Raw genomic sequence first — 16,592 nt, 5'->3', positions numbered from 1 at the left:
TCTAACATTTTAAATAGTTTACGTACTAAACGTGTCAGTGAACCCGTTCACCTTAGTGGTGCCCTCTCTCCTTGTCTGATTTGTTTGAAACATATTTATGGCTGTTTTATTATCATGTGCAATAAGGAGCTCAATAGAGCAGCACTTGGAGTAGAAAAAGCCTGCTATTTTCTGCTTAATGCCTCACTGAGCAGCAGGTGGCGCTGTCGGCAGAACAGCCTTGTGCTTGGCTTCATTACTACTTCTTTTCATGCTCTCCCCGCCCCTTTGACCCTTCTGGTCTGCAGAGCCTCGCAGCTGCCACATGTTGGAAAAACTATATAAATATATGGGAAAAATGTGTTACTTCATGTTCAACCATTCATAGTTTTTAATATAATGAAGGGAAGAATCTTCCATCCATTTCTCTATTTAGTAAGATGCTGTAATGTTGGTTGTGATCGCAACTACAAAAACTATTTTGCACCTGTGGTGCTTAAACCATTGCATATCAGTTTATTTATCTTGGTAGTTATGATTTTCATAAACAATATAGATAAATTGTCTTAAAAATTCTCAAATCTTAGATTTAATCATTTTCTGAACACTTTGTATCACAGTATCCTTCCTTTATTTTTGCTTCTGATCCACATGCTTTAGATATGATTTATCAGTCATAAAACCACTCTTCCTTACAGTAAACCATGAGTATAAAATAGAAAATGACTTTAGATTGCAATTGTGAAAGTGAATACAAAATGTCATTAAAGTTGGAAAAAATTACTACTTTGTTGATATATTTTTTGTGGCAGAGGGATATATTGTCCCGTCATAACAACGGCCAAAATGCCCAGTTCTAGCGATTCATACCAGGTTCACACAGAAAGCAGCCCACAAGAAACTTAACAAAGTCTCCAAAAACTGCCACGTATCCTCACAGGACCAAACCTCTACAATCAAAAGAAAACTGAACATGTTTAACATTCATGGGATGTGTGCACGAAGGAAACATAAGGAACATGAATAATATGCTTTGGACTTCTTCTTTATCTTCTATATAGAATTATTAGTTACTCAGAAATCCTCCAGCTCATGATTTTTTTGTAAACAAATATTTGGTTTACAAAAAAAGGTTTCCTTCTTTTCAGTCTTGAAACATGTATAATTTAAGCATTTACTAATTTTGGAAAGATATTTAGTTTCAACTTTATCATATTGTTATATTTAAAAAATTGATTTTGAAAATGTGAAGGTTAGAGCTTTGTTTTGCTTCTTACACTGATTTATATTTACTTTATCTTTAATTTGTGATGTTCCAACTTAAGTTTATTTCTAGCTCTTAAATGCTTTGGTATAATAATGGTTATCAAAGCTCAAAACTATAAGTTTTTGGATATTTGGATTGTTTTATATTCAAAAACAGAACCTACATAGGTCCAGATACAAACAAAACATAAAATTTCCCTCTGCTACATTGTCAGTTTGGAAGCCAACTTTTAGCAGTTTGTTGTTTTTGGATTTATCAACTATTAATACAATAAAACTCAACTACAGAGGGGAAAATTAGTGGAAGAAATGAAGTTTACTTCAAAGGTGAGTTCATTTTTCTTCACTGATTTAAACATTTCTAAACTGAGATAAACAGAAAGCCTAATGCAGCCATATTGGATTATTAAATTGGGCTTTGTGAAGAGTCTTTAACTTTCCAAGTTGGAACATAAACTTTAGGAGGCCTTCTGGTTGTTGTTTTTTTCTATTTGAAACTCAGATATATTCAGGGGATTAACAAAACATGTTATGCCTTCACCACCAACCATTTACCTTTGCTGTACTGTTTGCCTCTGTGGATGTGCTAAACCAGCTCCGGCTGTGCTGTGCAATGTGGTGACATAAAAATCTTTTACCAAGTCAAATCCCTCCTCAGTCACGACTCTGCCAGTGAAATGGTGTGAGTCACAACACAGAAAACGCATCACCAAAATACAGAATACAGCAAAAATGCATCCTGTTTTAGGCATATTTAAAACATAAGTAAGTCATTGCTAGATATTGTATTGAATGATTTGGATATATAAAACTGGAGGAAAACAATGTAGCTAAAGATAAAATGATTGAAATTTGCATTGATTTAAATCCAGCACGGTGCTGACGTCATCCTGTTTAGGCGGTCACAGAGACTGCCTGCACGTAAAGCCGGCGTGCGTGCATTTTTAATGTATGTCCTTGTTAGGGGCGACCCTGTTTGTCTGTAACTCGTTGTTCCCTTTAAGGATTCACATGAAAATGAGCCACAAACAGCGACGTTACCGGTAACAGTGACGTTAAGGGCCGTAATAGCTGTTTGTGTGCGCTCATTGGCACGCGCTCTCTCCCTCTCACACACACACACACACACACATCACTACCGTCGCCGCCGCACGCGCTCTCCGTCACATCTGTGTGAGAGGTTAGAAAGCTAGCTAACACGGGTTCTTCTTTGTTGTTATAGAGTTAAAACGGTGTTTTCTCGTGTTATGTGTAGACGTGGTTGTCTTTAAATAACGGATTATCTACATTTTCCCTCGGCTGACCGGGAGCCGCCATGGAATGCCGTGTTCTGTCCATACAGAGCCATGTAGTCCGGGGATACGTGGGCAACAAGAGCGCCTCTTTCCCGTTACAGGTAAATGCTAACTGCATACACTCATTATCGGACAGCGCGCGACACAACACCCGTCACGAACACGACCCTGTCTGAGATGCCACTTAACACAGTACGTTCCTGACTTCCTGTGTTTCTGTTTCCCAGCTATCTTCTAGCAAAAAACAGCTCAAATTTCTATACATTTTCTATAGATATAACGTTCTAGTAAGTTCACATAATTATAATTAATAACATCTTCCAAGCTGTTATAATGTGCTTTTATTTGTAAGCATTTGTCAATTAAAACTTCATTTTACTATTCTGATAATTGCTTGATAGACCATTCTAATATTCTAAATATGAAGGTTAACCCTCGAAGACAGGTGTCTCGTAAAATGTGTCCCTGGCGCATTTAGTCCCTCCTTTCACCAAATCTTCCGCCTCTGATGTACTTTCGTGCGAAAAACGTTTATTAAGGTCACGTTTGAGGATGGACGCGTATCGGGGACCAAATGACATGAAAACCCGTTCTTTTCTTGCGGGTTCGAGGCACGACACCTGTCATTGAGGATGCCCGATAATTGAGTCATCATGATGTTCTGGGACGTCTCGTTGTCCGTCACCGCAAAACCGACGCTTTTCATTCACCAAAGCGACGGAACAAATAGTACGATCAGAGTGGAGCTGAGATAAATTACTGAAATGTAGACTGCTCTGTAGAAATCACGAGGGGACGTGTGTAACAGGAATCGTAAGCAATTTAAATACAAAAAATAGGATTTAATAACTATTGCATTATTGAAACATTAATATCAGTCAGCATAAGGGAAGATGAACTTTACATGAAATTCTAAACATGATACACCAACATAATGCTGCTGAACATTTTTCAAAGATTTCTTATGCAATCATTTAGTCAGGGTCATTCTTGATTTTGACATATTTAGAGTTAGTTGTGAATTTTCTTACATTGTTGTAGCATTCTCTGTTTAACAGGGCTCACTCAAAGTTGCTGTCTGGTGTAAGGTAGTTATCTTTATCATGGTATTTAAAACTACTCCTTCGTTCTCTTACAGCAGTTTAATTCGACCAGTATATTAAGGCCATTGCAGACAGGAAAACAGAAGAAGAAAAAAACTCGGAAAATTGTAGATTAATGTAAGACATTTTCTAGAAAACTTTTGGTGCTTAGAAATTTGAGGGGGGAGAGGGTTCTAGAAATTTTCTTAGAAAGCATTGCCTAGATGTGCAATGGTTTTGAGATTTTCAGCTGTATTTGACTTGGCGACTGAATACAAACGCACATAGACAGTAGCATAGTACCCAAGTAATTCTAAAAACTGTCAAACAGAGTAAATTCTAGAGTAGTGGTCTCAAACTGCAGATCTGGAGAACTGGTGTCCTGCAGCTTTTAGATGTCTCTCTGCTCCAACACACGTGGGTCCAATATTATCTCATTAGCAGAGCCTTGTAGAGGCTAGTGAGGGAATTTAGCTATTTAATGAAAGTGTGTAGGACAAGAGACACAAGTTGAAGGACTCTGGCCCTTGAGGAATGCGGTTGAGACCACTCATCTGGAGGTTTTCACAGTTTGGGTGCACTGATTGCAGTCTTCTGGCCGATCACCAATCCTCTTGTCTGAAAAGTTGTTAAATTTAGCAACAAAGTACCTGAGTGAAGTCCATTGGCGTAAATCCCGGGGGGCTGGACCCCCTCCAATCTTGGAAAAGTCTAGAATTGTCTCCTCCAAAGAAACCATGAAGGAAACCCTTGCATTTAAACAATATCAATAGAGAAAAGGCAAAAGAAACAAATTATGAAATAAATACCCTTTTATCTAAGACAAAAATAAGAATGAAATTTTAGGTCCCCCCCACCATTGTTAGAACAATGGTTCAGTCCGCACAGGCTCCGCTGAAGTGAGGAGCTAACTGTTAGCTGTGGCTATGTGGCACAAAAATTCCAGGAAGTAAATACATAAAGCAAAAGACATGATACACATTTTATTTCCTTTCACTACTCAATACAAAGAAGCACATTAACAAAAGTCAGACTGCAGTTTGTTCATTTCATTACTTAGATTGAATCATGATAAACTTCATTGTTATGCCTTAAATCAAAACTAACAAAACTGGCTACATTGTTTTAATAGACTTAGCTGTTTTTGTTAAAGGTAGCAAATATCTCAATTTTATTTGGCAATTTAACTCTTACGTTAATAAGAAGAGTTTGAAACGGGCAGGAGGGGCTGAGTGGTACCACCTGCCCTCAACTCGGTGGAAACTGAGAGCAGAGGGGCTATTGCAGAACAGCTGACTAAAAAAAAAGAAAGTATGCCTTTATTTCTTGCTATCTTTAATGCAAAGAGCCTTTAAAACCACACATTAAAATCTGAATATTTTTCCATAAAAACTCTGGTGCTTTCAACGGTAAGTTGAAGTTATGATATTTCCCAGATATTCCACATTTGAATTTTAGTTTGACATTTGTGGGTCTCAACAGTTTACTGAGAAAAACACACATTTGTTGTACATTACCACTTATCCAATTTTGCTCCTGCAGCTTGTACACATAAAAAAATAAATAAATCACGTTACATTTCGCTGCTGTAACTTTTCTGATTCCCCAAAATTACGCTTAAGAAATTTCCTTCTTTATTGTCCCCCCAATAATGAGATGTTATTTACTCCTTTGCTCAGGTCAGCAAAGTTGCTAAATTGGCAACAGTGGAGTGACTATTGTTAACCACGTAAGTACTTCATTGATCCCAATGAGAAATTACATAAATAATTCTAATAAATAGGCAAATTAGAGCTGATTTATCAGAAGGCCGAATTATCAAAAAATCCCTACCTCACAACCTTTTCCAGTAGTTATGCTAGTGTTTGACATTTTTAAAGTTTCATTCTGTCTTTTTATATCTGAATAGTCTAATTTCAGTGGTTCAGTGATCTACTTTATTGGGCAGTCTGTATTAACTTGAAAAACATCCAAACCTAAAAAAAACCCTGAATGAACAGGTGATTGTTTTATTTTGAAGTCTTGCAAACTCTTCTAACTTTTGCTGTTTGCTCATTACCTACATAAACGGTAATAAAAGTCTTGCCTCAGGGTGGTTTTTCAAGAGTCTTACAAAGAGTCATAACAAGCGCCGTCTAAATGAGGCAATTGATACTATATGTGAGAGGACATTAGGGGTATTAGCTCCTTCTGGCAATGAGCGTTGCCATCATGTCTCCTTTACGATGTCCATTATTGACAGTAGGATGACAGTAAGTGTCTTTGCATTAGTAATAATTACCCTGATGATATAGGCTCTGCTGTGACTGGTGGAGGTCGGTGTGAGGAGCTTACAGTATGAGCTCCATCATGGTGCTCATGGTGAGAGGTGGCCTAGGTTTATTTTTAGCCTGCGGCACACCAGGATTTATTTGGTGCTTCTCTTCATGGCTGTTCCGCTTTGATGCTTGTCATCAGAGTTCAGTGTAGTCAGTAATCTTTAAGCACTACGCCCTATTAAGGCTCATTTGTACCACCTTAATGGTAAAGTAATGCAGAGCAGCAGGGCCGGTCTCAGTACACAGCCTCGACTCAGGCAGGTCACAGTCAATGTGCTCCTACTCTGCAAGCTCTGCAACTCCACTTTTATGGATATTATAATCAAAATCCCAAATTCATTCTAATAGAATCAGTTTGGATGTTACAACAATAGAACAACAAGCTATGTACAATGAGGATAATTTGCTTTGTAATGTTTGAAAAGCTCTATTAGCTTATCTTATTAGCATTCTAAAGGGATCGGCCAATCAGGATCCCTTTTGTCCCTGTTCCGAGTTGGTTTAGTCCGGGCATTTGTCAGTCAATGTAGTGTCTACATTTAATACTACATTTCATCAGTATTTTATAGTCTAGTATTAGGAACATTGTCCCAATTAGTTCATTGACATTGAAGTTCTTGACACTGCAGGGCATTCATTTAGACCAGGGGTCCCCAAACTTTTTCCTGTGAGGGCCACATAACTTTTCCCTTCTCTGGTGGGGGCCGGAGTCAGTTTGTAACAGAAAAAGTGTGACGATTGCAGGAGTGCCTAAATGTAAAAAATTATTGTTTTCCAGAAAGCACAATCAAATAACATTTCCTGGGTTCTTCACAGAAAAAATCCAGGAAATAACACTATTTATGAAATAAGGGGAAAAAGAAGATTTTTCGTTTTTTTTTTTTTAAATAATACTGGAATCATTATGAGAATTTGAGGTATAGATATTAGGATCCAATAAATGGCAGTAATGCAACAATAATGGATGCAAGCTGCCGTTGAAATCTAAAGAAGAAAAAGAAGAAAAAGGGGCCCATTTTCATTTAGCGCATGCTAGTAGCAACACGAAGGATCAGCACTTTTACTGTTACAGTTACAGTTTGGAAACTACCGTAATCAATTCAGTTAAAACTAAACTTGGCAACTTTCTCTTTTTCAACCATAATAAATGTGGTATTCAATTGACCTGTTATGACTCAAATGTTGGGTGTCCGCCCCCCTCTGCTGCTGCATTGCTGTGGAAAACCTAGAGCGGCAGAGATATCTGCGACTTATAGTCCAGAAAATAAGATTTTTATTTCATAAATAGTGTTATTTCCTGGATTTTTTTCTGTGAAGAACCCAGAGAGGGTTATTTGATTGTGCTTTCTGGAAAACAATAAATTTTTACATTTATGCAATCGTCACACTTTTTCTGTTACAAACTGACTCCGGCCCCCACCAGAGAAGGGAAAAGTTATGTGGCCCTCACAGGAAAAAGTTCTCAAATTTCAATTCCCTATTAAAACCTAATTCTGTTTTAATGGGTGCTTTCTTCTTTTATTTCCAATTTTGACTTCCAATGATTCACTTCCTGCTAAAGAGCCCCCTGGTGGTTGAAGAAAAATCCACATATAAGCCACATGGTTCAAAGCTTAGGAAAAAAGTAGCGGCTATAGTTCGGAAAATACGGTAGATGAAAAAAAAATCTAAACCCTCTCTGGTATTGTTCAGGGGGCCGGACCAAATGTGTAGGCGGGCCGGATCCGGACCGCGGGCCGTAGTTTGGGGACCACTGATTTAGACCCAGCAGGAGTTTATGCAGGTCAACCTTAAATATATCTGGCTCCGAACATTCAGATACGCACATTAGTGCTAGGTAGTACTCATGTACTACCTAGGTAGTATTCAGTATTTTAGTAGGTATCCACAGATAAATCAACTCAGATTTCCTTAATTTTGGGTGACTGGCCGATACTTACATGTGAAGCTGATCTTATACCCTGATAGTATCTATCTCCACAAAAGTATAAAAATCAGCCACTGTCCTCATCTGCTCTGCTGTGAGAGAGGTTTGATTGACTGACTAACTGGCCTACCAGCTCATGTCTGCTTGTTTGCAGTTAACAATAGTCACACCACTGTTGCCAACTCTGTGACTACTTGCTGTATTTAGCAACATTTCAGATAAAAAAAGAAATTGGCCAAAATCGTAATCTGCAGGTTGGACTTTATAAAGATCAGTCAATCAGCGATCAGCCAGAAAATTGCAATCGGATCAGCCTTGCATAAGAGGGCTGCTAGATTATGAAAAACAATTATTAGGATTATTTTGGTCAATATTGATATTATGAGTATTTAAAACTTATTATTCATTAATCATTAGTTGGGAGCAAAAAGGTGCATTGCGTAGTGTACAGAAAGGGTGACAAGGGTGTACAGAAATTGGATGGATGGATGAATGGATGATATCGGTTCGATAAATAAACAATATATTTCTTGTTGCGTTTTCTGGTGGACAAGGTTGGTCATGTGACAGTGATGGTGGGACAGTAAAGGACTGTGGGGAGCTTAACTGAAGCAGAGAAGCAGTAATGTGGTTAGTAATTTGACACTGATGTTGTCCTAAATTTTTATATTGGTGTGTTTCTACTTAGGAACTTACACAAAGTTACAGTACAATAATTATTTGAATGGTTTTTTTTGTACAGACTGCATTAACAACCTGAATAGACCAAAATATACAATAGAAACGCAGTAATTTATTTAGGACAAAGGCAAGATAATTTCTGTATCCGACCTTGACGGTTAGGGATTGGTCAGTAGTGGCCTTATGCATGACTGTGTGATTCATTTGCAGTCGGGATGCAGACAAAGCGGGTCTGGCTTTTCTATGTGAGTGCTGTATCTGGGGAACACCAATAAGTGCTGTCACGAGTCTCCAAATGTTTCCAGTAACACTTGAAAAAGTAGCTAGAATTGTAACAAATAATTTTAAAATTTGCTCAAAATATTAATTTAGCTCCAAATAGAACACATGCTAAATTGAAAGCAGTCTACTGAATTCTATCCTTCTGTTGTTTATATCTGCTTTTTCTTGAAGAGTCTGGGGCAGATCTCATCTGCTTCAAGCAGTCACAGGGAAACTCAACCTATGGAAACACGGCAGTTTTGAAAAAAATGTTTGGTTGAAGGATGAGGTGGCTTTTTGGTTATATGGCTATTGGTGTGTTTACAAAGCTGTGATAGAAACATTTTTTTTCGCATCACACGAGTCACAGAATCACCAACTGTATGTTTCTACTGGTGGAAATGAAGAAGGAGATGACAGGAAGTGGCAGGAGGATGATGGTGACAGGGCGGCAGGTTTTTTTAATGACTCATCGTGTGAACAAACTTGTCTGATTTTAATTGTGTTTCTGTTTCACTGCAATTAAGAAATTGTGCTTTTTCGACATTAGCAGCTGGAGACATACGTCAGATTAATTTTGATGTTGTGGTTTCAACTTTTAGTGCTGTGGCAAACTCTTCTCAACTAATGTTCACCAGGAAATAACTTTACATGCATAGGCATATCTGTAATACAACTGTCCAAAAATATCCAAATGGTCAGCATTGCAGTCTTCCTCGCCACAGATTCTTGTACACAGTGGTAAAAGTAAAGAAATGAGGTCAAATCTGGCACTGTGGGGAATTTTGATTAAAAAAACAAGTGGCAGGTCAGTGAAGAGGCTGCTTAGCTTTCAGAGTAATGGCCGTGATTCAGCTGGTGTAAGAGAGAAGGGGAGGATGATGACGATGATGTCCACGAGCGTGCTGGGCATCCCTCTCTCCGAGCTGTCATAACGGAGACAGCAGCGTGAGGAAGACACGCTCTGATTGGCCGCCACAGGATTACTCCTAATGACGCGAAGACAAAGACGGAGCTGAGCTGCTGGGGATAAACTAAACAGAAAATCTGAGAAAGTAGAGACGATTCCCAGGATGGGTGACTCAACAGAGGGCTATTTTTAATTCTAAATGAATATCTTTGTTGGACTTTTATTTAAGTGCTATTCTCCTTCAAGATACATTTACCTAACGCTGGAATATATGCAATGTACATTATGCAGCAAAGGAAATTAGACGTATATCCATTATGGAGATGATCGGTTTTGGACGGGCGATGTGCCCTTATTGCATAATAAATACTGAAGAATGACTGATATCATTAACATACAGGGAAGAAGCTTTTAGTTATCTTGCTTTGCTAGCAAAGTCGTTAGCTAGCAGCTAGCTAATAGCACAACAACAACAGCCTAATGYCTGTATGATAAAAATACTGAATCGATAGATAAGAACAGTTTTTCCTCACCTGGCTGTCTCCTCCCACTCAGTATTTCTTCAGAGAAAGGCAAACGCAGAGGCCTGTCAGTGTCTGTTGTATTTCATTACCTATCTGCTTAAACCACCACTCCATGCTGAAGCAGAAACGATACTTCAACGTTTTCCATCATCTGACAAGTAGCAAGTCTACTCCACTTTATTCCCCAAAAACGTTCCTTTTCATTCACCAAAAACTGTTCTGTAATCTGGAACGTTCGCTACGTTGAGCTCCAGTTAGCCGCCTTATCTCACTGCGCGAGAGGCAACTGGGTCATGCGTCACGGGCAAAAGGTCAAAGATAACAAGGTGATCGGGGGCTTATTATGTCGTACAAAAAAAACAACAACAAAAAACAAATAATTTTAGTACATGTTATTATGTGTCAGAAGAGGGCGTAGGAAATAAAAATACCAAAAAAAAAATAAAAAAATGTTAAAAATTAAAAATTTGACCAAAAGGGCACTTGGGGGGCAAGGAGCAAAAGGGGCAGGTGCTCAAGCCCCCCCAGATCCCCCCCTCTGCACGTGCCTGCCATGATGCATATTTATTTGTTTGAAAAGGAGGTGGGTAGAAGCATAAACTTATCATACTCTACCCCTTTTGTTACCCCTTCAATATTTGAATTATCAGTACAAATATTTATTTTTAATAACATAAATTCAGCTTTATCTAAATTCATTGATAATTCACTTAAATCACTTTTTGTTTAATGTTTTTCCTTTTTGAACATGTCCAAAACCTACTGCAATTAACCTCTGGGATTAATCAAGTATATCCATCCATCCACCCACTCACCCAAAGATGAGACAAAACCAACATCATGTATGCATGTTGCTGTAAATGTGTGTTGGAATTTCTGATGTAATCTTGCTTAATATGGGAGTGTTTGCCTCAAATCAGGGACTTTACAGATGGGTTCTCCATATGAGAGAGTCACATGTGGGTACAGTGTACAGAAGGCATAAGAGTTAAAAAAAAGAAAGAAAAGAGGAAAATCTAGGCTATTTGATGTTCACTGCTACACATCTTAATATCGAAGAGTGTAACAATACAGTGTAAGATTGTGGAAAGTAGAGAAACAATCACTAAAAAGCAAAGACCACAATGACATGGTTTCCTCAGATGGTCCAGTTGGAAACAAAAAAAAAATCCTATGTTTTTCTGATCCTTGAATGCACCATATCTAACAGTTAGTGGTTTGGAGGTTTGGAAACTGCTGCTTGATTAGGAAAACTTGTAGTTAAACTGAAAGCAGGAAATGGGAAAACTTAATTTATTACAACAAAAACGTATTGTCTTCATCTCTAATAGAAAATGCCCATTGTGTTTTAAATGTCAAACTGTTGTAAATAATTTCTGTTCAGTGCAGAATTATCCCATTCAGGTTAGATTAAAATAAATTTGTTAGTTATTGGTCTTGAGGTGATCAGATGGAGCCCTGAGTCTTTCATCCATGAAGCTCCAAAACAGAAGTCAGTTCTTTGCTAACAACCTGGCGTCTTTGTTGTTAGCTTCAAACCGCCGTAATCTCACATTGTTTACAAATAGTTAATAGCTTGAGCAATATAGTTTCTGCATACAAAACTGTTTGTTTGGTCTGAATTTTGTGGGTGTGTTTGTGCAGAAAACAGCTCTACTCAAATTCCATAAACTGGTTTTTCTCCCAGAAAAGCAGGATGGATAGTTCTGAGGAGAAATTGTCCAAGGCCGTGAGGAAAACACTGAACTCCTGCTCTGTTCTGGTGCGATGTAGTGGGCGAACATCCCACCAACACCTACACTTAAAATGAGATTTTGAACTTGTCAATCATTATTTCCTCCTCCTCTGAACTTCATCCATCCATTCATTTTCTTATGCCGTTGTCCCTAGTGGAGTTGGGAGTGTTGCAGGTGCCTATCTCCAGCGAGACATTTCGGGTAAGAGGCGGGGTACACCCTGGACAGATTGCCAGTCCATCGCAGGACAACACAGAGACAGACAGGACAAACAACCATGCACGTTAACATTCATATCTAAGGAGAATTTAGAGAAATACTGTACTGTTGGAGAAAGCTGGAGTACCCAGAGAGAACCCACGCACGCACAGGGAGAACATGCAAACTCCATGCAGAAAGACCCGGGGCTGGGAATCAAACCCAAGATTTTCTTGCTGCAAGGCAACAGTGCTTCCTCTGTTGCCTTGCAGCAACAGAGGATGTTGCTGCAAGGAGTTGCTACTAGAAGTTGTGAACTTCTAGTAGTTGTTCTTCTCTGTCATGGTTGCTGTGTTAACTGCAGACACGACATTTTGTTTTTTACATCTGGAAATTTTGCACATGTGCACAATGCTGTTGGACCAAAGATGATTCTTTTGCTTGCCGTCTTTGGCCACATTGCAGCGGTATAAAAATTCAGTTAACAAAATGAAACCTGGAGATGTAAGTATTATTAATTTAGTGCCATGCGCCACGAGAAAGGGAAAACAACGCAGAAGAAAGTTTCTCTTTTTTTTATCATTCACTGTCCTACACACAGACTTTTTGCCATTGCGATTGACTGAAAACAAAGCCACTAATGTACCAGGATTCAATACCATTAAACACAGAAACATTTCCCACACGAAGAACAGAACATTCAGTCCGTTACAGTTTTATGTTTTTAGGTTTGATGTTTATTTTGCTATTATTAATAAGTGACCTCCTGAACACAGTGATGGTTGTTTAGCTAATTTAAACACCTGCTCCATTGATGATCTGTCTGAGTTGGTGTGTTGGTTGCGTTTTTATTTTTTTTAACTGAACCCAAACACACAGAATTCCACAACACATCTACATGTTAAGGTTGTCAAAGTCAAGCTAGCATAACTGACCTGCTTCCCTCTCCCTCACTATTTTACTTTTAATTAAAACTTTTTCCTGACTTTATTTAGTTGTTGTAGTGTTATTTTACATATCTCATATACATTTTAAGATTTAGTGGGTTATGTTGACAACTTGACAGCTAAAACTAATTGTAGACATAGTTGCACAGCGGTTTTGTGGGATCTTCCCATTTCCCCCAGGCAGGGTTTGGGCTAAAGCGAGCATCCTGAAACTATGTGATCACTCTCCAACATTTTGACTTTGTTCCTACCACTCTGGTCCATGTTTATGCTACGTTCACACTGCAGCTAGAAGCGTCTTCAAATCTATTTTTCAGTCCCTTCTTGACACCTACCAGGTTTTTTAATAACTGCAGGCCCAAAGTTCCTGGTTTCAGCCATGTCACTTTTTTCACTCTCCACCCAGAACGTTACTCAGTGCTAGTATAGCTAGTCAAACTGACATGCTACTTCTTGTTTCTAGAGTCTGTCTCCTTCTCCATAAGTAGCGGAACTCCTTATTAGATATTAACTAAACGATCACCACGACAAAAAACAGCAACAACTCACAGTCTAATCCACAGTTCAGCCTTTCTTGTGAAGGTTTTACCTACAGCTTCATGTTTTTGTTCAGTACCTCACACGTTGAAAGTCATGTGCTGGTGGTGCTCATCCGGCAGGTTACCTTGCAGAAAGCACGCACTGCGCTCTCAGGAGCATACAAACGTCCCTCCAAGGTCAAAGTTAATTTGGAGTCTTGTTCTGGCTGGCAAGGGCAGTGGGATTTCCAGGGGTGTTTCTTCTCTGAAAGTCACAGTGAATTGAAAAGAACAAAGAGCCCATTCATTCTACCCGCTTTAATCCAGTTAAACGAAGCTGTATGTGGATGAGCCGCAAGCCGGCCTCTTTCCACTCCGAAAGGACACCAAGTGCAGTTTTTTTCTTTATCTGCTCTGTAGATTTCTGCGTGAATGTTGGATTGTCATGTTTTTTTAAATCTCCCTTTCTTTTAGTTTGAATTTCACAGAATTAGCTGTGCCGTAATATTCCTTTTTTCATCTAGAGTTGGTTCTCTCTTAGCAGTTCCAGGGCATCGGGTTTTCTGCGTATTCAGCTATAAATACCCACACCTAAGTGCTGCAAAAATTAGACAGTGGGGTGATGGTGAAGCTTTTAGAGGCTACAAAAGTAAATAATGAAAAAGGGTAAGAGTTACATATGGGTTTGAGATGCTAAAACGTCCCCAAACACTTACTAGAAATGTTTGACTGGGGACATTTTGTTTCTGCTCTGATTCTCTTCTTTTTGTGTCTTTGTGTACAGGTTTTAGGGTTTGAGGTGGACTCCATCAACTCGGTGCAATTCTCCAACCACACAGGTTCTGACCGTCTTTCTGAGGGAATGTTTTGGGAGCGTATGGTATAGATGGATTGTGTGGGTGTGCATGAGTCAGTCAGTGCTGCTGAAGTCGTGATGAGGTTTTAGATTATTAACAGAGGTGGCTGCTGCTGAAACTGGGGGTGGAGAACAGGAAGGAGTGAAGTTTTTTCAGGTCAGCGAACAACATTTCAACTCCATAATACTGATGTACTCTAACTCTCTCACATTTTTTGCCAAAAGACAAAACTCAACTTTTTGGCATACATGCAACATGTTACATGTGGCAGAAAACTGGAGGTGGCACCATTTAAAGTGAGGTGTAATGGTCACTATTTTTTCACTTCCAAAACCAATACCACTATCTGAGGTTTAGTATCGGCTGATACTGATCCGACACAGAGAAACATTGCTGAACTGACTGAAACTGAAAAAAAAAATTTTTCTAGACTGACATAAATGAACTAAATTACATATTTATTGATAACTCTGCACCAGTAGCGCACACTTAAATACACCAATAGCTTCATAAGCTTGGTCAGAAATGTAAAAACAACTTTAATTTGTTCAGTCAAAGCAAATAAGAGTATAATAGCCAAGGTTAAATAAATAATAAAGCAACTAAAGCTGTCAAAAACAATAGGCTGACTATTTTTACATTTGACAAAGATAAACTGCAACAAATCTTCTTTCAAATGGTTCAGAAAGTGTAATAACTCGAAATATAATGTAAAATAAATAATATTCAAGCATAGAGTAGACTGAAAGATCTGCCCTCATGGATTGGGCGTATTGTCACCAACACCTAATCTAGATGGGGTTTTTTCAATATTGGTACCAATACAGATATTAATATTGGATCAGTGCATTTCTAATGGTCACTGCCATAAACATGATTTTACTGAGGTTGGTACTAAAATTGTTACCAGAAAAAATTAAGACATTTCTATTATTAGTGAAACACAGTTAACTTATTTCTGTACAGTTCACCTTTAAAGAACTCGTGAGTTATTTGTACACTGCAGTGTCAATTTCACAGCTCCTGGTCCAAAGCGACCTGAGCTTGTGTTTTTTGTGGAGTTTTATGTACCTCTTTCATGTTTCAAGTCTTGACAAAATTAAAATGTTAAAATGTTAAAGGCTAGTCTGGCATGATTCTAAATGTTCTCTGATATTTTGTTTTGACGCACTTTACAAAAAATATGCAATGACAATAGTCTCCAGGACTTGTTACTAATTGTAAAGTTTTATTGGATTTATTTTGTTGTGCAAACACCAAAGTCAGTATAAAAATCAGTAAATTAAATAAAACTGTTCTTTCTCCCCTCCTCATGCTTTTCATTCCTTCCTTCCTTGAATCTCCGTGTTCTTACTTCTTTCCTTCCTTGTATTTTTCAGTCTTTCCTAGTGAACTTTCTTGTATCCTTGTGCCCCGCCTTCCTTCTATCATCAATTCCTTGTATACCTCTTTCCCTTTCCTTATATTCTTCCTTCCTTTCTTGTTCCCTTGTATCTATTCTAGTTTAATCTTTTCTACCTTTCCTGTTTCATATTTAAAGCCAGAATGATATAGAAAAATGTGCCATATACAGAGCTTTTCTTTTTCTTTTTTTTTAGCATTTTAAAAAAGTCTGTAAAGGTGGAAACTTGAGTCAGGAAAAGGTCTGACTCATATTGTTGACTGCATGGTGGTTTTTATGATTTTGTATTCTTGTGTTTTAATGATGTGAAGCACTTTGAACTGCCTTGTTACTGAAATATGTTATACAAACTAACTTCATTGATTGAAATGTATAAAAAGTTATCCATACCAAAATATACATGATTTTAGACTTTGAAAAACTTTGGATAAAATAAGTTACAACAATATTTAATTTCTTTAATTTAATTACTTTGGGCCCTTCCTTGGGCTGCCACCTTATCATGGTGGAGGGGTTTGAGTGTCCCAATGATCCTAGGAGCTATGCTGTCTGGGGCTTTATGCCCCTGGTAGGGTCACCTAAGGCAGACAGGTCCTAGGTGAGGAACCAGATAAAGCGCAGCCTGAAGACCCCTATGATGAGTAATAACATTGGACTTGGTTTTCCCTCGCCCGGACGCGGGTCACCGGGG

General features: G+C 38.4%; 1 protein-coding gene across 1 annotated transcript in view; it reads left to right on the top strand.

The window, feature by feature from the left end:
• Nucleotides 1-2,215: 2,215 nt before the first annotated feature.
• LOC103476575 (pyridoxal kinase-like) overlaps nucleotides 2,216-16,592 on the top strand; it is a 29,805-nt gene continuing 15,428 nt past the window's right edge. Inside the window, exons 1-3 of the mRNA XM_008429031.2 lie at nucleotides 2,216-2,425; nucleotides 2,501-2,641; nucleotides 14,427-14,481. Coding sequence (XP_008427253.1) covers nucleotides 2,561-2,641; nucleotides 14,427-14,481 — 136 coding nt within the window. The 5' untranslated portion in view covers nucleotides 2,216-2,425; nucleotides 2,501-2,560. The remainder of the gene's footprint in view (nucleotides 2,426-2,500; nucleotides 2,642-14,426; nucleotides 14,482-16,592) is intronic.

The sequence above is a fragment of the Poecilia reticulata genome, linkage group LG15 (assembly GCF_000633615.1).
Source record: "Poecilia reticulata strain Guanapo linkage group LG15, Guppy_female_1.0+MT, whole genome shotgun sequence".
NCBI classification, from domain to species: domain Eukaryota; kingdom Metazoa; phylum Chordata; class Actinopteri; order Cyprinodontiformes; family Poeciliidae; genus Poecilia; species Poecilia reticulata.
The sequence above is the reverse complement of the archived record's forward strand: the minus strand, read 5'-3'. Positions and strand labels throughout refer to the sequence as shown.